Source organism: Kryptolebias marmoratus, linkage group LG1 (assembly GCF_001649575.2).
Source record: "Kryptolebias marmoratus isolate JLee-2015 linkage group LG1, ASM164957v2, whole genome shotgun sequence".
In the NCBI taxonomy this organism is placed as follows: Eukaryota; Metazoa; Chordata; class Actinopteri; order Cyprinodontiformes; family Rivulidae; genus Kryptolebias; species Kryptolebias marmoratus.
Genome location: NC_051430.1, coordinates 22,449,773 through 22,473,622, shown reverse-complemented (window position 1 = coordinate 22,473,622; position 23,850 = coordinate 22,449,773). Strand labels below are relative to the sequence as shown.

The window sequence follows — 23,850 nt, the reverse complement described above, 5'->3', positions numbered from 1 at the left end:
TATCTAAACTTTTGGCTTGACTGAAAATATTTTATAATATGACTTTAGTATTTGTCACTTTTGTACCTTTTGAACTACTTAAATTTATTTACAAAAGAAACAATGTATATTAATACAATTTTTCAGTTCCTTTAAAAATATTGCTCTGAAATTTAGCATATTTACTCTGTTTTTGTCTTCTTAAGCTCCTTTTAGCTTTTAGCTGATTTTAGACTTGAACTACAGTTTTTCCTCGTTTTAGCTTTTATGTTTTATGAATTTTAGCTTTTAGCCACTGTTTTGCTGAGTTTAGCTTCTGTTTTGCTTGGTGTAACTTTAACAGTTCAGTTAGCAGTTCAACGAATGTCAGCGAAGTCGTTCAGCACTCAGTATCCACGCTGCATCTGCTTCTGCAGAAAGTGCAGTTTTTCTAGTTTGAAACAGGCTGCAGTTTAATTGGGGAGTGAGTGAAAAATATATAAATGAATAAAAAAGAAGAAGAAGGAAAGAGAAGAATCCAGAGATTTTAGTTACTCCTATCACATCTAAAGTGCAACAATTTTATAAAAATATTTACTCTAACCTCAGTTTTTTTTTCGAAGTGTCATTTTGTTTTTTAACTATTCTGTGTCTCCCCCTTGTGGATTTATTAGCGAATAACATGCAAGACAAAAACAACCACTAATGAACTGGTTTCAATAACAAAAGTTTTATTATCAATGTAAAATGACCTATTACAGCTTTAACTACCATATCTTTGCCGTGCCATAGACATTTGTAAGTGCCCTCTATCTGCAGAGAAAGCTCATTCCCAGCTTTATACCAAACATGCCAACATTCTTTACCAATCACCTCCAACTTTGAAAATAATTCAGAGCATTGCGTAACGAGTATGTGTATGTACAAGTCTAATGTCTCAATTTATAGTTAGATATTGTGTGCAAAGAAGTTTTTTTTTTAGTAATGTTTCTTATATTCCGTTTTGAAGCTGGAAAGTTTGAGTTGGATACAGGTTTTTGGTTTATGGAAGACTAAATTAAGTACATTTAGAAGAAAAACAGCAAGAAACAGAAAACAGTGAGTGTAATACACAACAGATGTTTGTCGTCTCACTTTTGAGAGACAAATTTCTTCCGTTCTCCTCCCAAGAATCATTTATTACGCATTCGAATGGCATCTGTCAATAGGTAATCATATGATTTTTGACAAAACAAACATTTATATTCCCTTTTTAAAAACATAAATTTACATTTCATTCACACTGGATTGTGGAAATAATTGAATATCGACACTATTTCAGATAACCTCTCATTCTTTTTTACACAGGACAAGCAGATATGCCTTAATTTATCAAAAGAAAAAGGAAAAAAATAACTTCTGCAAAATATTTTAAAATATACGTTCATGAATTTTGTTTTCATTACATTGCAATTACAATTCTTCTTTGTATTACAAAATAAAATTATAAAATGGGCGACCTCAGAAAAAAAGAGAGAATATATTTTAAGTGGCAGTAATAGGTTGGTGGGAGACACAAGTGGTGACAGACAGTGGGTAATGGTGTCTTTGTTGCCGCCTCCTACGTGTGGAGGTGGGGCCTTTAGCTGGTTACCAGGCAACAGAGCCCAAAGAAACGCCTTTTCCTCTGTCGGACAAGTGGGTAGGGAGTCAGGTTCAGCAAACTGCTGTCATCTGAGCAGAAACAAAACAAGGACACCTGATAAGTCAGAGATTTTAGCATTTTTTTTGCTGTATTTACAATACATGTCCACAGATTTTCTCAGCAAAACAGTTTGACTACAAACAGGTGTGAACCTCACTTCGTCTTGATGGTATAATGTTTGCAAGATATGAACATTAAGGCCTTTGCACAAGAAATCTGTATTTTTATCTGTTTATTATTATTAAATACAGTGACCTATCAGTCATATTTAAATACTGATTCTGGCATCTTCATCCTTCTAAGTTTTTATAACAGGCTTGATCTTCGAGGATATTTTTTGTTTTGACACTTTCTGAAAATACTCCCTGAGAGTCACTGTTTAGGAGGGAATTTGAAAAGTCTCGATGGCAGAGCTTCAAACTGGACAACTGACATCTTCGGAGACATTTCAGACAGTTGGGATATGTATTCAGTTCTTTTATTTTGATGTTTTCTCAAGATCAGATAGACCCAGTATTTTCTTTTTCTTATGAAGAAGTGAAAGGCTCACAAAGTGCTCTACAACAGCTTGATCATTCTTTTGCCATGTATTGTGGATGTATATGCAAGGAATAAATTAAAATATGCCGTATACAATATACAAGCTTTTCAGGCAACGGTTCTGTTGGGTTAAGGACTAAAAAAACAAACAAACCAAAAAACACTTACAAAAGCGTGGTATAGCATGCAAAAGCCGTATGAGTGAACTGGTTAGTTCTTACCTTGGTTCTTCAGCGGTAAAGGCATTGTCTCCCTGAGTTTACTGAGAAGGTTCTTCATATCTCTCATATCCCTACAAAAATAAAAACATGTTGTTTTTGTACCTGAAGTGTCTGTCACAAAGTTTGCAGTATATTCAGATAAAAACACACACTGAGTCGAGTTTTAATTTTCATTAAAACATTTATTAAAAATCCCTTTCCCTGCAGACTTACACTAACCTTTTATCAAATTGTAATCTACATAATACTGGGCTTGAATTTTGTTTCTAAAAGTCTGGATACTGAAGTATGGCTGGGCAAACTTTTCCAAAGTGGCAACTAAAAATTTGAAAGCTCTTTGAATTTTTTTGTCGCTCCACTGATTTTCTAGCCATTATTCTACACCTGGGGGACTTGTTGATGAGTGTCTGGTGGCCAGGTTTTTGTATGAGGGCGTTCAGCTGGACACAGCTTAAGCAAGGATCACGAGGCCACTGTCCTGTGGACTGACCATCTGTAGACGGCACCATAAGGTTCTGCTGTAACATGTATCGGGCAGCAAGCTGAGGTGGAGGTCTACGTCCAATTCATAACTGCTACAACTGACAACTGGGAGACGAAGCGCTGCTTCACTGGTGAGGACGGAGTTTGAGTTCATGTGGGATGTTGAGAATGACTGAAATAATATTAGAACCTAAAAATATCAGAGTTTTGCTTCACTCATAATATGTAGGCAGGGGAACGAAATTGGTCAAACATAAGAAATAAAAGAAATTTAAAAACAGTCTAAAAATCAGCAGTATTCTAATAATCCAATATTGTATCTCCAAGTAAATAACTCCAAGCTCTCAGAACCTGGTGGGTCCCAACAGAGAGTGAAAGCAGAGACAGAGGCAGCTAAACAGCCCCAGAAACTGCTGATTACTTTTGCACATCAGCTTCAAGGAGCCTAAGCTCATTTATTGATACAGAAATATGTAAAGTTTGGGATGTTGATGAGCTTCCTCGCATGAACTTCTCATTGAAAGTAATTTTAAAACACTTCCGTTGGATTAAGGTCAAGTTTTTATCTTGGCCTTTACAAAATAAATAAATAAATAAAATCACCTTTTACTCTTTTCAAACTATTTTTTGCCAGAATGACTTATGTGTTAAGAGTTGCACTGCTACAGACAAAAGAGGTTCTTATGGTGGAAAGTATTTTTTTTCTAAGAATAACTAATAATTTTTGTCAGGGTCATCTGTTTACTAAACTTTTGTTAAACACACTTTTGTCTTGGTCATATTTTATCAGGTTTCTTTTTAGAGATCAGTGACGTTTTTCTGTGAACATTTCTTTGCTCTTCGCTGTTGTTGGATGCTCTCCTGACAGACTGTGCACTTTTTTCTTTTGGTCGACCAAAACCTGATGAGGGTACCAAAGCTCCTGAATTTTCTTTCATTGTACACAATAGGTTTTGTCAGCCTGATAAGCATCAACAACAACACCTCAGCAATTTTGTTCTTTTTATGGTGCAATGTTAAGCTCAGACAGTGATAAATCCCTGCTCTGTGAATAAAACAGGACTTCTATTAACAATTTACTCTAATCACATCCCTCTATTTTCACCATCAAAATAAATCCTAATCCTTGAGGTTCAAATATCTGTGCCAAAAACAACTCATACTGAAGTGACTTTTATGGCAGTATACATTGTGTACTATAGTTTGCAAAATAAAATAAATAACTGTCTCATTTCAGATGACTGCCATGATGAAAAGATTATTGCATTTTGCTATCAAGTTGCAAACAACAAAACAGTAAAATGTCATCACCTGTCCCAACTAGTTCTTAATAAATTGTAGTTTTATTGAAAGTTTGAAACAATAGTAAAGAATTTTCTGATATTGTTATATTTTTCCCTTCTCAGCTAAGTTTAATGTACATGCTGTAGGTTAATAATGATGACAACTGTCACAACTTTTTGTAACAAAAATAGTTCTAGTAAGATATTTTAGATTTTAATAAATTGATGTTGGTAATTTTATATTAGCTTCTACCTACTTTTCTATGTTTTCTATGTCAGTGGCCACCAGCCAGCAGAGCTGAGGACAATCAGTGGGTGAGGAAGAGGTGTCCTCCAGGATGGGGATGTCTGAGTCTTCGGTCTTATTGTCGACACCAAGAGGGCCGCATGAATCTTTACCTTAAAAACACAAAGAAGCTTTGATAATGTGTCAATGGTTGGAGAAATCTTTAAATATGAGAAAATGAGACAACAGATAACCTAAACTGACATATTCAGTCACAAAATCCCTGTTAATTTCAGGTACAGAAGTGAAAGATTTGACCACAAATGAAGCTGTGGTATGTGTATATTTGTGTATCTGCTTGTCTTCAGACAGGATTACTTGTGTTACACTCTGCAGTAATTTCACTTAATGAAACAAAGCATGCTGTCTTTAAACTTCCCCATCAGGCTCGTCTGACTATGAACCTTTTCTATGAAGCTGCAGGGATCCCAGCAAGCAGACAGATTTCAGCATTTCTGTGATGTACATTTCCAAGCAGCACTGCAGCTGAATGAAGAGCCTGCAGATCTCAGGGTGGATTTCCCCATCTTCTGGCCTGAAAGACAGAAAGGAAAACCAAAGCTGGCTGGTTAAATAACTCTAAGCTCAGAGCTATAAGCTCAGAATTATGCTTTTAAATTTTCCAAGCTACCTGAAATACCTGGAATGCAGAGGTATTTTAATGTCAGAAAAATTGTGTTGAAATGTTTTGAAAACATGTTTTAATCCACAAACACAAACAAGGAGACTTTGTCGTGCTCATTTCTATTATTCAGAAATACTCCCTGGATATAAAATACCTTGTCAGGTAACCCACTTGGATTTTAGAGGACACATTTTAACTGCTGGAGCTGGAAGCATAAACACCATGTCCCGATAAAACAACAAGCATATATGCCTTTTTCAAAAAAAACCTTTGATTTATGTAAAACACAAAAGAGCAGTGAGAGTCCACATACTTCAAGCATATTTCAGACCAGGCAACAGTGAAAGTCAGAACTTGTAATGATTTGGAGATAAAACCTGACAGATTTTGCAGATGCTGTTCATCAGTAACACATTGAGTTTATATGTCAATCATTTAGATTAATCAATTTAAGAATTCATCTTTTGTGATTTAAAAGAGTTAAATGAAAAGGTTGGACTTTGTTGATATGAACAGTTTTTGCAGATTGTTGGAAGCAAATGCAGTTATGATTGGCTTTTAAGTTTGCATTAATGATAAATTAATAGTGATTCTTGTTGCCGTTCTATAAAAAGAAGACAATATGTATGAAGCTGAACAGACCTTTGTTTGTTTTGGCCAAACTATTGCATGTTATGTTGGACCACAGGTATATACTGTGTGCTTGCAAAAATAACATTAAAATTGATCTAAATATTCTTTTTTATTAAAGAATCCCAGATCCCCAGCACTTATAAGACATGGCACTTTCTTTTTATAACAACTAAATAAATCTAATGTTTATGTAGACATGGTATTAGTTAATGTCTTGAAGGAAAGTGACAGAGGTGTGAAACTTGCAACTGGTACCAATCCCCCTCTTCAAACAACATTGTCTCCTCTCATTCCCTTTGTGTTTTGTGACTGAGTTGTCTTTAACAGCACTGTTACTAAAGCACAACCCTCCTGAACGCCACATCTGAGTGCCCCTGCATCACTGACGATGTAGAAAAAACTGGGCTTTAGTTTATCAAAGTGGAATGATCTTTGCTGTCTAAATCAGCCTGAGTCTCCTAGTGACAAACACTAAAAGGGCTTTTTATAGGACACAGTTTGGAGAAAGATGTTATTGTTATCATCAGTGGGAAGTTCCCTCTATAAAACTGCAGTGTCATCTTTGGTCAGAAAAAGCAACAACACGAAATCCAAGTTCAGGACTCTAATAGCGGTGCAGGTACACATTGGAGTTTATAAAGTTAAGTCATAAACAGGAAAAAAGTACATGTTATGTATTGTTTACTCGGTGATTGGTTTAAATGTTTCAATAAGTTATAAAGCATAACTGATGTGTTCATATTGTATATTTAAACATCCACACATTGATAAACAGGACTGAAAGCAAATCATCTCACAAAAATGGAGAGAAAAAGCACAATAGAATGAATGAAAAACCCTTGATTTGCATGCAGCAAACACTGTTAGATGTATATTTTTATCATGGTAGAAAAAGGTAAATAATTTTTGAGCTTGTAACATAAAAAAACTTTAAGCACCTCCTAGTTGGAAACACAAGTAGATCATTTTTACCTGAAATGTTATTTTTAATGAAAGCTGATTCAGAAATTTTCATTGACCTCTAAAAAAAATGTTTCTCCATGCCTTGTTGCAAAGAGGACTATGATCAGGATCACAACAATGACCTTAATACTGGTATTGTTCCAACACTGACTGAGATTTGGCAAGCAGCTTGCACTGCAGACATCCTCCAAATCTTTCACCACTGGCTGCATTCTGTCCAATTGTTATTTAAGTAAGTTTGAGGGTGCCAAGTCAGCTGGCATCTTTAGCCCCACTGAGGATCTCCAAATCCAGGGCTCTGTTTACCCTTCCTTTTCTCCGCTGGCTCCAGCACAGAGAGGGGATACTGTGGGCCAAGTCAAGGCTTCACAACCTCCATCACCATCAGTTTTTTTTTCTTCTAGTTAAGACAAAGAAAACTAACTGAAAAACGACTTGCAAAGTATTTTTTAGCACATGCAATGCTCAAAATCATTTAAGAGTTAATTAACAAAAGATCTAACCACTTTGCATTGATTGTTTTCCTTTCAAAGGTTAAAGGTAATAATGTTTTTACTCATGTCTGTGTTCATTTGTTTGTTTGTAGTGTTAGCAAAACAACTCAGGAACCAATAGAGGGATTTTAATGCAACTCACAAAATATAATCACTTATGTACATCTACAACTGATTAACTTTTAGAGTCAGCCCTATTTAAGATGGCCGCCACAGCTAATTGACTACAAAAAACACAAAACTTGTTATAACTCAGTCAATCCTACAAATATGGATCTAAAAATGGTGTATTAGTTGCTGAGTGTCAGTTCCAACACGTACTCTGAGTGCTAACTAACTGAGCAAGATCTGATTTTAAAACTTTGTCATTACTTATTGGAGTCAACATTTTCTGTCTGTTAGCAAAATATCTCCTGAACCACTGAACAGACTTTAATAAAACTTTCAGAAACTAATCATTGGATATACCTCTTATGGCAGCTTACCTTTTGGAAATTACCAAAATTCAGATGGCCACCTCAACTAATCAACATCAGAAAGCATATAAATAGCTACATTAGTCAATTTTACAGATAATGGGCTAATATTTGGTGTGGTAGTAGCTTAGCGTCAACCTCAACACTTTCTGATATACAATAAGTAAACAATACCCAACAGAATACACACACAGCTACTTTCTCCATATATGAAAAGCTTGAAAAAAAAGTGGCTTTACAATATTGATAATATTATCTAGGATATTCGTCCTGGGAAGCATCCCACTTCCAGCCCACTTTGTGAATTAGCCACAGCTAAATGGAAGTGATCAGTTACAGCATGTTGTTGTGATTACTTCCTGGCACAGCGCTCCTGCTTGAAAAAGAACGATGTCATGATTTTTAAAGCCTAATCTCGTGTTCTGCTTTCTCCCTTAATTCAACCTCAAGTGGTGTGTTCAAAGGAACAGGCTAACACTTATAGATATAAGTAAAACATGAAAGAAAATTAGGGATTAATTTAGAGGAGGGGGGAAAGGAAGAACTGCACAAGGCTCTGCAGTGTCGCAGAGCGCCCCGTTTGGTGCGATGAGTGCTAACTTTCAGCACCACGGACAGCGGCGGTGCCAACTCACCCTGATATCAAGGAGAGACTCTGGTGAGCAGCTCTGGCCATTTCGCAGCCTTTAGTCCGGGTCTTGAGCATCTCGGCCCGCAAGGAAGGGCAGTCAACAGTGATTTCCCCGATGGAGATGACCAGCTCCCGGTAGAGAGCCACAAGTGTGTTAAATTCTTGCACGATCTGCGTGACAGAGACACGAAAAGCGCATAAAAGTAACAGACAATATGACCTCCTGCATCTCTGCAGCACAATAGTCTTTATTATCAGTGTCTGCGAAGAAGGGAAGGCTGATGTGCCTTTGCGTGGCAGGTGCACTCTGTTGTACTCTGATACCAGCAGAGAATTTCCCAACATATTGCACGCATTCAAACAGACAGGGAAAAAACGTGACTGAAGCGATGCACCGCCATTAAAACACCTCGTTTAAAAAAAATAGATTGTTGAGCTAAATTTGAAAGTCGGGGCGCAGGTATTTTACTCGTTTTTGAGCAGCTCCTCCTGCACATCCTGCTGAGGCTTCATGACTGATGAGTGATGCATGAAGGAGTAAAAGGCTGGATCGTTTCTGTCAGCGTGTGTCAAAACACGGGACGTCTTGTGTCATGATCATCCCCACAAACGATCCTGTAAGACTGCTTCGTTCTGACACCTCCAGAAACCTTTTATTTTGACACTCTAAATGCAAATCACACAGTCGGTTCTGCATGCAGAGGTGTTTCTGTTTGGCAATGCAAATGCACATAGCTATTTTTAGGCTGCCAGAACGAGGTACAGTCTCTTTTTTTAATGCGTCTATTGACCTGTGTACAACTGCATGCACGGAATATGAGATTGTCCCTCCAACAAAGAAACTGCACTCCTTCACCAGAGGCACCACTGGCGTGCCGCAGACCTACCATTCTGCAGTCGGCCACGGCGCGCTGGGCTCTGCGTGTACTCTCGGTGCTCTCCCTCCTCTGAGGGTCTCGTTGCGGAGGTTTGCCGATCTGGAAGATGTTCCCGGCGGATCTGGGGCGGTTTTTGCGCCCATTCGATGCAGAACTCATGCATACACATCCACTATTAAAACAGCCCTAAGACAGAACGGTTTTGTCCGATTTCTGCCAACCCCCCCTCCCAACCCCTTCACAAAAACTCCACCACTCTCCTCCTGCTTCAGCAGCCCTGCACCTTTCCGTTCACCTTATCCTCTCCTCGGCTTTTAGGCTCAGTTCAGCTCGCCAACAGCCTCGATTTTCCTTCCCCTCTTTTATTGTGGCAGAGGGAGCGAATATTTTCTCAGACGAGCCTGAGGGCGCAGGAAAAGTACAGGATGAGCGCCTGTGGCTCCTCTCCGCATTGCCTTGACTGCGACGGGGGCTCAAGTCACCTTCAGTCCAGCAGCACTAAAAGGTGCACAGTGGAGGAGACTTCACGCCCAAACAGGAGTCCAGCTCGCTGAGATGTCTTTTTCTGACGCACCGATGTCAGATCGCATTCACGGATGTTCTCCAAATGCAACCATTTTTTGTGATTGCGCGTTTCCATCAAGCACCGGGCGATAACGATCTTTTTCTTAGCCGCACAGGAGAAGAAAAAAAATATCGCAGCCTACACTTTGAGCTTCTGTGTAGGAGAAAACCTGAACATAAATATGATGAAATGAAATCCTGGCAACGGAGTTTTAATCTCGCTCTCTGTCCTTTCTTTTTTCTCACCCCCCCCCCCCCCTTTGAGTGTTTCCAGCCAGTCGGGCGGGCCTATCTCTAACCTTGGAGAGGCAGAAGAAGACGAGCAGTTGCTACAGGCCTGACGTGGCTCTGAGGCTGGCAACACTGCGCACCCAAAGGACGCTAAAACTCAGATCCCCACCCTGCATGAACTCCTGAACGTGTCAAATACTCATCACTGCTCACTTTGCATCAACACACCAAAAACAGACTGCAGCATTAATGGCCTGAACAAAAAGAGGAGACAGATTAAACTTTTGAATTAATCCTCAACTTGTGTCATTTATAATGTTATAGCCATTATATTATGTTCTTGCTGCAGAGACACTTGCCAACTTCCTAAATATTGTACAGATCAATTCCACCCCTCTGCAGGGCAGAAAAACTCCCCCCGAAATGTGTTACTGCTCAGACAAGGTTTTGAGGATGTCTCTCAGCTACTACCACATTAAATCATATCTCATCTTTATTTTTGAAAAAGTTATTTCTATTTTTGTGTTGGCGAAGTTAGCTGTGGCAACCATTTTGAATTGGGTTGACTCCTATTGTCAGTCAATTGTAGATCTACATCCAATGGTTACTTTCTGAAAGCTTCATTATAGTCCGTCCAATGGTTCGTGAGCTATTTTGCCAGCAGACAGACGGTGTTGACTGTAACAATCTATGGCAAAGTTTTCTGCGCAATTGATCATGCTCAAGGTATGTGCTGAAGATGACTTTTAGCTTCTACCACACCAAATTTTAATTCAAAATCTGTTAAACTGATTGAGTCTATAGCTGTTTCTGTTAAACTAATGAAAATTGGCTGTGGTAATCACCTGGAATTACGGTGACTCCAAAAGTTAACTGGTTGTAGATGTTCATTCAATGATTACTTGCTGAGAGTTTTATTACAATCGGTCCAGTGGTTCATGAGATATTTTGCTAACTGTACAGACAATCAAACACACATACACACACACAGAGGCAAAAACACAATTGTTCCACCTTTGCCTTTTTTTTTTGCCAATTTTTACTGCTCAAAACTCTTTGTGCCTTAAAACAGAGGAGCTCCTCAGCATATAGTCATAATGTTATGGCTGATTGGTGTATTTTATAAAAAGGTATAGAACTATTTGAACATGTTTGTCATTTTAATTATTTACCAGAATGGGTCTAAATTTAATTTTTACAATTTTTGCTTTAATTTCAGGTTGTTAAATTAGAAGCTAAAGTTTGGAATTACAGCTTTTTATTATAAGAACTGTATTTTTCAGCAAGCCAAATATAATAAGACAAACTAACTTGGCTTTAAAATTTATTTTTTTCCTTTTAAAGTTTTTTTTTCTGAACTTCTTGAGCTTGAGGCTTATAAATACTTTGTAGCTTGTGGGGACACTCTCTTGTGAAGTCTTTTTTTGGCAGATTTCTCATGTTGCCAGAAAGAGTTCTTCACTTGGCTCCAAGTTGTGAGGGATTTTTCCTTCCTCTCATTAATCCTCTCATCATCCACCACTGATCTTCTCCATGCAGGATGTACAGGCCTTATTTTATCTGGATGCTGGGCTCATAAACACATTCTTTTTTCATGTAATACACCACACAGCTGTTTTTGTCATTGGTAATGTTCCTGCTTTGAAAGGTTTGTTTTGTTTTTACAGTCTATCACTGGCCTGTTTTGCTTGCGTTGAGAGCTCTTTTGCCAGAATGTTACTGCTTCCAAACGCCCACGCCTGTCTATGTGTAACAGCCTTTTAGTCAATTGTCCAATTACATCTGAGCACCAAAAAAAGAATGCTTCTACATGTAAAAATATAAATAAATAAGGAGGTTTTAACTCCCAAATCTTGCATTCTAATTGGCCTTGAGTACTCTCAAATTGAAGCTTCTTAAACATCACTTTAACACTTATAGTCTTTTAAAAAGTGAATAACTTCAATATATTGCTCTACATGTATTTAGCAAACACTTTTATCCAGGAGACAACAGATACAATTAACAAAACACTAGTTTAAAGATAAATTTAGCAATTTTATAACTAAAGACTAAACCATAACTAAAAACTAGCTAAACTGCAGCTAAAAGCTAAATGTAGCAGAACAATAGTTTAAAGCTAATGCAGCAATACTATAGATAAAAGCTAAAATTAGCTAAAAGCTACTGTTTTAGCATACAGTAAATAAAAGCTAAAAGGAGTATAAGAAAACAAAATAGCACAAGAATGCTAAAGCAAATTTCAAAGAACAATTGTTTTGAAGAGATGTCAGTGCATTTCTGTCTGAAAATATTTGTAAATAAACTTAAATACATCCAAATACGTTGAATACTTTTAGAATGTTTGGGTATACAGAGTTAATGACATCAACATCTCTATGTTGTGTAAAACATCTAGATAAGGAAATAAAAATGATGAGAAAAGCATGAAACTAAAGTTCATACACACGCGCGTTTGTGTATGTACGTATGCGTGTGTGCTAAATGTCAAAACTAAATCTTCAACCCCAACTTAACCTTTATTTTCTTCTTAAAATAAGTTGAACTCTGTTGAATGTTTTTTTGTGCTCAGAAGTGAACGTATGACACACACACACACACACAATAAACACAAAAGAAACATTTGCTACTGGCTTTAGAGGAGGCCATAAATGTATAAGTGATCAATAAATGAACCACTTTGTTTTTTCATAATTCACCACAAAGGAAAATAAGCTCTTTCTACATTTTGTCCTTGATAATGTGCGTGAATCGGAAGCTGGCTTTTAGTGACCATTTGACCTTGCTTTTTCCAACCACAAAAGGAAAACAAAGTGGGGTAGAAATTATGCATAAAATAGGAGTCAGTTCCAGAGAACAGTAGTGGTCCTCCTAAAGTCCAGTTAACTGTTAAATGATCAGTCTAAATCAACAGAAGACATTTATAAAGCACAAGTCTTTTAGCTATGAAGCCAAAGAAACAGTTGCATTCACACACACACATGCTATATTGATTTATATATGAAAAAAAAACTTTTTATTTTGTCTTAAAACGGACCAAAACTCTCAGGCTGCTGTACCTTTATTTAATAATAATTCAAATGATCATTTCATTGGGATATAATACAGGATGTGTCAGATGCATACATACATTTTTTGGGGGATGTAATGAAATAAAAAATAAAGACAGAGTTGAGTATGGTAGTGGCAGTAAAAGACATGTCCTTTTTAACTTCCCTCTATACAAGAAAAACACATGTTGTCCAACTAGCATCGTGTGTGTGAACCACGTGGAGTCAGAAAACGGCGATTCAAATATCCACCTCCATATTTCCTCTTTTTAATTACTTATTAATGAGAGATAACAAGCTGAGCACAGTTGTTTTCCCTCCACCACACCATCCCAGCTGCTTTAAATTCACTCTCTGGCTTCTCATTAAACCCTACAGCTCAGATTTCAGCTTTTCCATCATCCGTCTGATTCAATTTTAAATCCTAACTTCATCCTCATCTGGCTTCAACCGCTTCCTGTTTCTGTTTTGTACCATAAAAGCTGCCAGGCCCGTCAAATAGAAGGGAAGAATACATAGCAAAGAAAGCAGAATATGAAAAAACCAATTAGCCAATTGACGGAGTAGATGTAAATGATGACCATATCCATGTCAAAACGCCAGCCTCTGGAGTCGTCCTCGAAGTCCAAGTCATCCAGGTGGTATCCTCCTGCATGGGGGAACTGACGCCTCGCACCTGGGCTGGACTGCCTCGGGAAACCTAGTTGGAAAAACAAATGAGTTATCTCATCTGTCCTTTGTTATATTTTATTAAAATGACACATTTTTTAAAGCTGACTTTAAAAAACATCTAAGAAGTTTCTGCATGTCAGGATTTTATGTAGTTTTAAACAAATTCCATTCAGACATTTCAGCTATGACAGATCATTTAGGGTTCTCAAGACAAACTTAATGACTATTTCTGATTTATTTTTTGAATATGCATCTTTAAACTGAATTCATTAGAATTAAAGTTATTTAAAAAATATATGAAACCACACACAATCACAATAAGACAATGATCTTTGACATTTAAACACATTTCATAGTTCTTTAAAACTAAAATTGGCTTGTGTTCAGTCTTTAACTTAGACTTTGAGTCTTTGGATAAATGTAAATGTTACACAAACCAGTCAGTCCACTCCTGCGTGATATGTTGTTGCAACAACCTTGGGTTATTTCTTTAAAACTGGGCAGGTAAATACAATTTCTTCTGCACTGGTAGGGAAACAGATGCATTTGATAGACAATACAACAAAAACAAATTTATTACACAGCTAAAATCTTATTTTATGATTGACAGAAGTTCTGGTGTAGTTTAATGTCACGTCACAGAAGATTCCCAAATCTAAAATCAAACATTCCACGCTTCACTCCTTGAGTGCAGCTTTGTGAGCTGCTGGCCTTTTGCACTTAATTCAAAACTTGCCTCCAAAGATACGAAAGAGTTTTCTGCAGCTTGGAAGAGGCCACTTCGCACAAGGTGCTCTCTGAAAGTTTTGTTTCCGAGAAAGGTACTCCTTTGGGAAGAATGTCTTTGCTGTTTGATTCAGTTCTAGAATAAGGACAAAGAAAGAAACTTGAGATAATCAAAACCCCAACATCTTACAAACAAAGAGAACGTTTGAATCTTTTAATTTGTTTAAAAGCTGCAGTTTTTGCCTCTTTAGACTCCCTGATGCTCTCCTTGTTGTGCATCAGGGTCACCTTGGCTTCAGTAATCAACAAAATAATCATATCTGGTCATGTAATCAAAAACAAGAGCCCTTAGGATTTCTATGGTTCTTATAACCATCTTGTCCCTACACTCTATCCAGAAATAGACCATTGTGAATCATGAAAGCTTATTACTTATTCATACCTTTGTCCAAATCAGAGTTTTCTGTAAGTAATCAGTGTATGATTGTCATGTGATTACATGAAATGACCAATAAACAACATATTTGAGCATCTGTAACTAATTAATGTTGTGTAAATGCTAACATATAATGTTCATTTTTCACTGGTGGAAACAAAACAACAGGCATCTGTATTTGACTGCATCACAGTGGAGTTTTCTAAAAAGGAACTCTAGTTCTTGTTTCCATCAGAGTGTGTTTGATTTTGTCTGTTTGGCCTCTGTGACTCATCTGGTGTGAGCCGAGCTAAAGGTCTGCCCTGCTCCCTGCAGGACATCTGCAGCTGGGCCCTCTGAACAGTCTGCAGCTCAGTCTGCCTAACAACCAACAAACACAAGACTTTTCATTCAGTCTAAACTAATTACACCCTATGATTTTACTATAATTACATTTTCATGTGAATACCCTAATCTTTTTTTTAAATTATCGTTGCTGTTATAATAAACTAATATGTTGTTTTTTTTTTTTCATTGTCTCACCCTTTTGGAAGAAAACATGTGTGATGATAGTTCTACAGAGAGGGCAGGGGGTATTAGTGGGGTTGTTCTTTGCAAGTGTCCTCAGACAGGGTTCACAGAAGATATGGTTGCAAGGATGGCACATGTAAGGACTGAAGTACACATCCAAACACACGGCGCAGATGAAACCTTCTCTGTCCCCCGTGCTCTGGGCCTCCTCATCCTCACTACTGCTACTGCTGCTGCTGGTTGGGTTTCCTGTTGAACTCTGGTTGTGGAGGAAAAAAAAAGACAGAAACTTTTAAAGAATAACATGGCTTGTAGATAATGATGTCAACATTGCAGCGTATGTGAACAAACAGGTTGTTTTGTGTAACAGCTGGTCTGATGCTCTTACAAACATGTTTAAGTAATCCAGCATTTATGAGTGCTGCTTTTGCAAATTTGAATGAAATGGTCTGAAACGCCTGTGACTTTTTTCCTTTGAAGAATGATACTGTAGTTGCTTTGTCAAGTAAAAGTATCAAGAGAAAAACAGAAAACTGACCCCTCACAAACTGTATCAAATGTCAAACAAACGGTATGTTCTCACAACAAGACAACATTGCAGCAGCTGCAGATAAATATACGTTGGGATCAAGCGAAGGTGTTTGTCTCTTTACCGTTCTTTTTGATGAGTGTTACCCTTCTTGATGCTCACTTAAATCGCATAATAATATGTGTGAGGACATTAGGGTGTTAGGTGTGGGTTCACTGAAATATTTATTTCCTGCATCTTACAGTAAAGTTAGAGAAAATATTTGATCTTGGCTTTTCTAACTTTAATTATTAAAAACAGTGGTCTGCCTTGGGATAAACTACTCAAATGTGCTGTCAGATTTCCATGAACCACACAATAAGTTGTGCATACAGAACTCTATAAGAAAAAAACCATAAAATCAATATTTTTTCACATAGTTAGTATTTTTTAAATCAAGCTGCAGAACACCACTTCTCAAACATCTCATATTCTCAGCAGTTGACTTGTACTCTTTTCCAAGTGTTCCTGGCCCTGAATCCACACTGAGCTTCCTATTTCCAAATCCAACATATACTTCATGTAAGAAGGATGTTCTGGAGCTTCTCAAGTCCCCCACCTCCTCCACAGAGATGTCTCTGCAGACCCAAGGGGGGGATTTGTGTCTGGAGCTCTACTGCTGCAAAAGCCTTGGGGTGTTTTCAGAGTCATTACCGCTTTCTCACCCAGGGGGAGCTCCAGGGACTTCCTCGCAGCACCGGTCCTGCCTTTCAAGGTGTGTCATTAACAGAGAGAGGAGTGTACTTTGGGCACAGAGCGCTTAAGTAATCACGAGCACTGAGGCTATCCCTTGGCAACATGCACTGTATGTAACAAGGAAGCTTTGTCCTGGTTACTGTGGGTTCATAAATACATAAATCACAGCTTTTACAACAAGATTAATGTACACTAATAAGTCGAACTGTAGATTAAACTTCCATGTTACGCAGTAATTTAGTGTAAATAAATGGGATGATTTATAAAGCTACATTAAAGCAGAAGAACTGCTGAACTCAGAATTAGATTTATGTCTGCTGAGTGTGATTTCATTTTACTTTTTTATTGTGGAGCATGCTGCTGGCTAACCTGAGGTCTGTTACAGCTGTGTCTGCATTTCAAACCAAACTAAAAGTTATCTTATTCTCTTAGGCTTTTAGTTAATTACTGTCTGCACTCATGATTCTTAATACATTTTTCCACACTTGCTACTACTTGACTGTTTTTAGGGTTGTATTACAGAGTATGATTTATCAAGCTCACATCTGTAGTTTTTTGTTTGTTTGTTTGTTTTACGCCTGATTGTTGGCTGTTTTTCTCACAACTTTACATTTTTGCACAACATTTTGTGATATATGTAGTGATATATGTATATATTCTTGCCAGTATAATTTATTCCAACAATAAATAAATGGAAGTGATTCGAACTGTTTCACCACAGCGCCAACAAAAACCACAAATACAAGTGATGGAAAATATATTTGAACAACCTAAAGGTAATAACCTCCTTGTCACACAGGATGAAAAGAAATCTCCTGTAGTTTGGTGTAGGGCAATAACACCCAGTATATCGGTTCTGACCCACTAACTGCTTCTTGCTGGGGAGCTAAAGCTAACTTTCTACAAACTAAGACTGAAAAGTCGGATGAAAGTTGTAAGCTCAGATAGACCAGAAAAATGTATAAAAAAATAAAATGTTAGTGTTGTTTAGGGAAATGATAAATTAACAAGCCCATTTATGAAACCTGTTTATGAAGAATCCGATCTAGGTAAACAGGAAGTCTGTTGCTGACTACCCAAGAGCAGCTTTGCAGCAAAAGTTTAATAACGGCTGCATTTCAACTAATATTTTACATGTAGTAATTAACACTTTTTTGTTTGGTTTGGTTTTCTGGAATATAGCTGAGATCAGTATAAGGCAGAAGCTTGTGTAAAAACCAGAGATGGAAAATGTATACCTAAAACCTAGAGTTTGAAAACAGGGGAGAGTGTCTTGCCTGACTTTATTTTTTTTATGTGCTAACCAACACCAATTAACACCTCAACTATCATACGTTATTTAGCTTTTTTTTCTATGCTAGAAAAAAACTCCACAACATAAAAATGGAGACAATTATGTTAGCTGGAGCATCACATTATGAGTATTAAGTATTTACACCACGGATGAAGACTGGCACAGCAACTTCAAAGAGCGAGAAACAGGAATATCTTAACCAAATTATCACCAGAGGCCCTCGAATCAGGACGCTGACATCTTGAAAGTTTAAAATCAACTAATTCTTCTCGGCTTTCTGTAACCCTGCAGTCAGAATAATTTTAGTCTGCCAACGTGACTGCAGCTCAGCAGCGACCAATCAGAACTGAAACAGCTCTTTTGTCTGGTCGCTTGTGAAGGGCTCTCTGCCCAAGCCTCATCATGCAGCTAATTCAGATGTAACCCCACTTTAAACCACACACACAATGGCTATTGAAATGAGCTAGGTGCTGATATAGCTGTCAAGTGTTGGAGTCTGGATGAAACGAACACACACATATAAACCTACAACTCACTGCCACATAAAGCGTTACAAATAAATACAGGAGATGCAAAGAAGTACTAGTTCTTATTTTGTTCTGTGTCACATATGTACACTCAGCTTTTACTTTGGTTTTGGCTTTCTTCTTCAACTGGCTCAGTAAACTCATCTAAAACTGCAGAATCTGGATTATAATCTCAAAATATCACTTTGGGCTTTGCTGTAACTAAAATTAAATGATGTAAATCGTCAAGTAAGAATATTTTGAAGAGTTTGTTTATCAACATGATGATTCCTATCAATTCATACAGATGTGGCGTCTCTGTCTCTTCCAGGTTTTAGTGTTTCAGCTTGATTATTTCATAAAATATTTGTATAATAGAAAGTGGTGTTAGATGTGGAATCGGAGAGAAATTTGATTATTTGACTTTTTGATTCACATGACATGAAGACACTGGGGAAAAAATTTAGAAATAAAACCATAGTATGATTCACCTGTCTGCTCTCCTGCTGCTGACTTTGTCTCCATCTCTCTCTTCTCCTCTGCCTCCGTCTGAGACTTTTAATCCTGCTCCGCTCTCTTTTCATCATCCTCCTCTCCTCGACGGGGACACAAGGCAGCGTCTCTGCTGAGGTCAAGGACTGACCTGTCACCTCTACCACCCCACTGCCTTCTTCCTCATCACCTTCTGCATTGTCCTCCTCCTCGTCTTCTTCATCTTCTGACTCCGACTGGGTGACAGCTGAGACCTGTGTCTGACTCAAATTGTTTTGTGACAAACGTCTAGATGCTGCCCCCTTCCTGACCTCTGCCCGGAGTGAATCTGGTTTTCTGGATGAGGTAAATGAAGGGTTGTTTGAGTCAGCTGTCAGTGGCCTTGATGAGACCCTCTGGGATGGGAAAGCTGGTTGAAGGGCCTGGGAGTTTAAATTGGAAGTTACAGTCTGGATGAAGCCCAAGCCCTGGGGTCTAGGACACATGTGTCGCCTCTGTGAGTTGTTTGATATTTCTTGACCTTCTAAAATGCTGGTTTGCTGGATGTCAGAAATAAACAAAACTCCACGGTGTCCTCTTCCTTGCGTCTCTTGGGCTCCATCTTCCTGTGATTCAACTCTTTCCATCTTCCTTTGTTTTGCTCTTTCCCTGCAACCAGAATGTTCAGGTTTGGGCCTCTCTTCATCCTTTTCTTGGTTTCCCTCACTCCACCTTTCTCTGTTGTTCTCAGTACAGGTCTTTCTTAGAGCTTTTCTTCCAAGCAGGGCAGGTCTCACTAACTGCTCCACACTGCTTGACCTTACCTCTCCTGCTAGAGCTGCACTCCTTAGTCGAGGTCTCACCAGCTTCATGCACGGAGGATTAGTTTCGTTGCTCCTGTTTTCTTCAACACCATCATTATTCCCACTACATCCAGTTCTGCTAGAGCCGCTTGCAACTGAGGCTTCCACGTGGGAGCTCATGATGGTAGTTTAAAGCCTCCCTGTTGCCAGCAGAACTCATCTGATGCAACTTTAACCAGCTAAACTGGTCTTACCCTTCCTAAGCATCCCACAATCTTCTTTCAGAGCCCCACTTCTTCTGGATGTGTAAATTTGAATTCTTTGTAAGAGTTAGATGGAGTGTTCCAGTTCACAGGAGATGAGAAGAGCAGCTCTTTGGCCCGGTCTGTCCGGCCTCTCTGAGCCCCCTGGGGCCTTCCACTCTGTTAACAAAAACAAAGTCCCCCATGATGAGCCCCATTACAATAGATGCTCAGTTCATGCAGCCTACCATTGTCCAGTGATAGAAAACTCACCACTGAACTCACAAAAATTAGATGAAAAAGCCAGAAACACCTTCCCCCCCAATGTCCAATATCCCTGTGTCAGCTTTCTCTCACTAGTTTAAAAGCAGAAAAATAGATGTGTGTAAAAGTTCAGGAACATAGAATTTACCAGCTATAATTGAAATGTGTGATTTATTTTTTTATTTTTTGGTACACTGTTTTCAAGGCTTGCTTAAATTTCAGGAAAATTGACTACCTGATCTTGTCAACTGTGTTTTTTTTCAGCTAGTTCTTCTAGAACATTACTTGGACAAATTCTCAAAGTAAAAAAAATAAATAAATAAAAAGCTTTCAATATTTGTCCTTTAGCTTACACGAGGGTTTTCTTCATCTCTCTCATCTCTCAGACAACCTCATCTTCTCCACCTAAACTAAAAACTGAAACCACGTTAAACTTCATTTGGTGCAGTACATGTTGTGGACAGCAGATGGCGGCAGTAATCCTTTTTGGTCAACAGAGGACCTGTCCCTGGTCCTGAACCACATCTCGCTCTGTGCGCTCTGGTTATTCAAACTCCTTCTTCTTCTCGACTCAAAATACATTTCAGCTCCAGTAAATACACTAAAAGTTTTCAGAGGATCTAAATTGAACACTTAAATTGGCTAATAAACATCTTTAAATGAGCAAATTAAATAGTAAATAAAGAAAAATACAAAAACTGCATTTGCCAGGTAATTTTGTCCATCTCGAGTTTCGTTTAATACCATTACGCATTAGTCCTGATGCAGGCTATAATACTACTACTACTACTACTACTACTACTACTACTAATAATAATAATAATAATAATAATAATAATAATAATAATAATAATAACAATAATAATAAAAGATCCAAAGAGTAAATTAAAGAAGAGCGAAAGGAAAGTAGCACCCTCTTCGGCTGCCTGCAGTGAAAAGCGGAGCAACATGGAGCGCACCAGCACAAAACTCCAGGGTGACCCCCCTCCCGGTCTGACGTACCCAAAGCTGTTGGTATAAATGAATTCACGGCATCACCAAGCTCAGATGATTTGCAGTGCAAGCGAGCCCACCGGCGTCCACACTCATGGGCTGCCACAAACACACACGCACGTACACACATATACACACAGCCTTTACCGTGCACGCTCACAAACACTGCGTCATGCGTCCTGAGAGCGACAGCACGAACGCGGTAACTCCGATGGACACCTAAAACGCACCGCGGCAGCAGCAGCGGTCTGAACGGCTGACTGACTTCTGCTCACTTTATCTCCCCACACTGCTTCAGGAAAGTTTCACTGAGAGTGTGGCGGCATTATGGATTTTATAACAAGGACCAATGACAGCAACGCGACCAGCGGTTACCCTGAAGGGATGGACGTGGTTGCCGACTGGATCGGGGGTACCAATGTCTCGGCGTCTGGGTTATTGCCAGATCTGGTGCTGGCTTACCAGATCATCACCTCTCTGCTCCTGGGGGCCCTCATCCTCTGCTCCATATTTGGCAATGCGTGCGTTGTGGCAGCCATCGCCCTGGAGAGATCTCTCCAGAATGTCGCCAACTACCTGATCGGATCCCTGGCCGTGACAGACCTGATGGTATCGGTGCTGGTGTTGCCAATGGCGGCCCTATACCAGGTTTTAAACAAGTGGACTTTGGGGCAGGAGATCTGTGACATATTCATATCTTTGGATGTCCTGTGTTGTACATCATCCATCCTGCATCTGTGCGCAATTGCCTTGGACAGGTACTGGGCAATAACAGACCCAATTGACTATGTAAATAAACGGACACCTAAGCGAGCTGCACTTTTGATTTCCGCAACTTGGCTCATTGGTTTCTCCATCTCCATCCCGCCTATGTTAGGGTGGAGAAGCGCCGAGGACAGGGCGAACCCGGACGCCTGCATGATCAGCCAGGACCCGGGCTACACGATCTACTCCACGTTTGGAGCTTTTTACATCCCTCTTATCCTGATGCTGGTTCTGTACGGGCGGATATTCAGGGCCGCTCGGTTTCGGATTCGAAAGACCGTGAAGAAAACTGAGAAGGCAAAAGTTTCAGACAAGTGCTTGACCATATCTCCGGCCATCTTCCACAAGAAAAAAAACGGGGAGAGCGGCGGCAAGGGCTGGAAGCGCTGCGAGGAGTCCAAACCCAGTTCCCCGTGCGTAAACGGCGCGGTGAAGCACGGAGACGAAGGCGAGTCGCTGGAGATTATAGAAGTTATCGGCAACTCCAAGACGCACCTGCCCCTGCCCAACACCCCGCAGTCGTCCTCGCAGGGCTACGAGAACATGAACGAGAGGAACTCGGGGGCAAAGAGGAAGCTCGCGCTGTCCCGGGAGCGCAAAACAGTGAAAACGCTCGGGATCATCATGGGAACGTTCATCGTCTGCTGGCTGCCGTTTTTCATCGTGGCGCTGGTGCTGCCTTTCTGCGCAGAGAGCTGCTACATGCCCGACTGGCTGGGCGCCGTTATAAACTGGCTGGGCTACTCCAACTCCCTCCTGAACCCCATCATATATGCCTACTTCAACAAAGACTTCCAAAGTGCTTTCAAGAAGATCATAAAGTGCAAATTCCACAGACCATAACCTCATAATGAATACTTATAAACGTGGTGCAGGTTAAAGATGGACAATGATCACAGACTGTACAGAGCAGAGAAAAAAATCACAGACTTTCATTCAGGGACAGATTATTTTAGGTGTGTGAGAGGACTGTGTAAAGAAAATAAATAAATAAAAAACAAAAAAGGGCAGAAATCTTTGTTCCTAATGTATAAGCTCATGTTTCTTCAGTGTTGTAGCTGTAAACATGCGACACATACAACCATTCTCGTATTGCCACGCCAGACGTGTCCTGTGCTGATTCCATGCATTTTTATCATGAGGCACGCGGGGTTTCCATCCCACGCCACGAGCTTTGTAGCACTGAAACAATAAAAGCAATCAGCTTCTCATTAAGAACTCTGCAGTGGATTTTTGTTCACGAAAGACGGAGATAGAGTCAAGAAAAATAGCAGGCCTAATATTGAGCTGTCTCATGTCTTCATAAAGGTCAGGTGATCAGGAATGAATGTGTTGTTGAGCCAATACAGCAGGAAAAACATTATTATTTGCTCTGCCAGGCCTCTCTGATACATAGCATATGGTGAATCTCAGGTTATTTTAGCTAAAAGATTTTGAATAAAACCCACTTTGAAACCCAATTTGAAGCTGAAAGCATACAAGCATTTCTTTATCTTAAAATGAACTCTCTCTCTATATATATATATCTGCTCATTCAGATTTCTCTAATTCTATCATTTTTGATTTCCAGGTGCCATAAAGACAAAAACACTGAAAGAAACTTGCTGGAGAAAAAATATGAGAGACTGTAAAAACAAAAAAAAAAAACTTTTTTAGATGCATTTTAAATATTCCACTTTGTAATTTCTTACAATTAAAAGCAAGAAACAATTTCAACAAACTCGTACAATTTGAGAAAATGTACAGCCTCACTTCAATATAAAAAAAGTCCACCTAACAGAAAATGTAAGGGGGGAAGTTCATGACTGTGAAGCGGCAGTAACTCCTGTCATCTGTTACATGAATCCCATACACAAATCCACTTACAGGAGGAGATACAAAGATAGAGGCTGTCAGAGGAAAAC

General features: G+C 39.0%; 3 protein-coding genes across 4 annotated transcripts; 1 reads left to right on the top strand and 2 right to left on the bottom strand.

Annotated features, from left to right (window-relative positions):
• Positions 1-669: 669 nt before the first annotated feature.
• On the bottom strand, positions 670-9,969 carry rgs7bpa (regulator of G protein signaling 7 binding protein a). Its single transcript, XM_017431281.3, has 6 exons — positions 9,165-9,969; positions 8,282-8,448; positions 4,860-4,990; positions 4,427-4,568; positions 2,404-2,474; positions 670-1,671 (listed from the first exon to the last, which is right to left on the bottom strand). Exons 1-6 carry the CDS (start codon positions 9,312-9,314, stop codon positions 1,580-1,582), a joined length of 753 nt encoding a protein of 250 aa, XP_017286770.1. The 5' UTR covers positions 9,315-9,969; the 3' UTR covers positions 670-1,579.
• A 3,026-nt stretch (positions 9,970-12,995) lies between these two features.
• On the bottom strand, positions 12,996-20,107 carry si:dkey-250l23.4. Of its 2 annotated transcripts, none has more exons than XM_025009379.2 (4): positions 18,900-20,107; positions 15,525-15,603; positions 14,409-14,534; positions 12,996-13,700 (listed from the first exon to the last, which is right to left on the bottom strand). In XM_025009379.2, exons 1-4 carry the CDS (start codon positions 19,860-19,862, stop codon positions 13,495-13,497), a joined length of 1,374 nt encoding a protein of 457 aa, XP_024865147.1. In that variant the 5' UTR covers positions 19,863-20,107; the 3' UTR covers positions 12,996-13,494. The 2 variants fall into 2 exon arrangements, with proteins under 2 accessions (XP_024865147.1, XP_017286767.1); XM_017431278.3 differs by having other exon boundaries at positions 15,357-15,603; positions 18,900-20,103.
• Positions 20,108-21,199: 1,092 nt separating this feature from the next.
• htr1aa (5-hydroxytryptamine (serotonin) receptor 1A a) lies at positions 21,200-22,910 on the top strand. Its single transcript, XM_017431279.3, has one exon. The coding sequence runs from the start codon at positions 21,509-21,511 to the stop codon at positions 22,787-22,789; it is 1,281 nt and encodes a 426-aa protein (XP_017286768.1). The 5' UTR covers positions 21,200-21,508; the 3' UTR covers positions 22,790-22,910.
• The last annotated feature ends 940 nt before the right edge of the window (positions 22,911-23,850 follow it).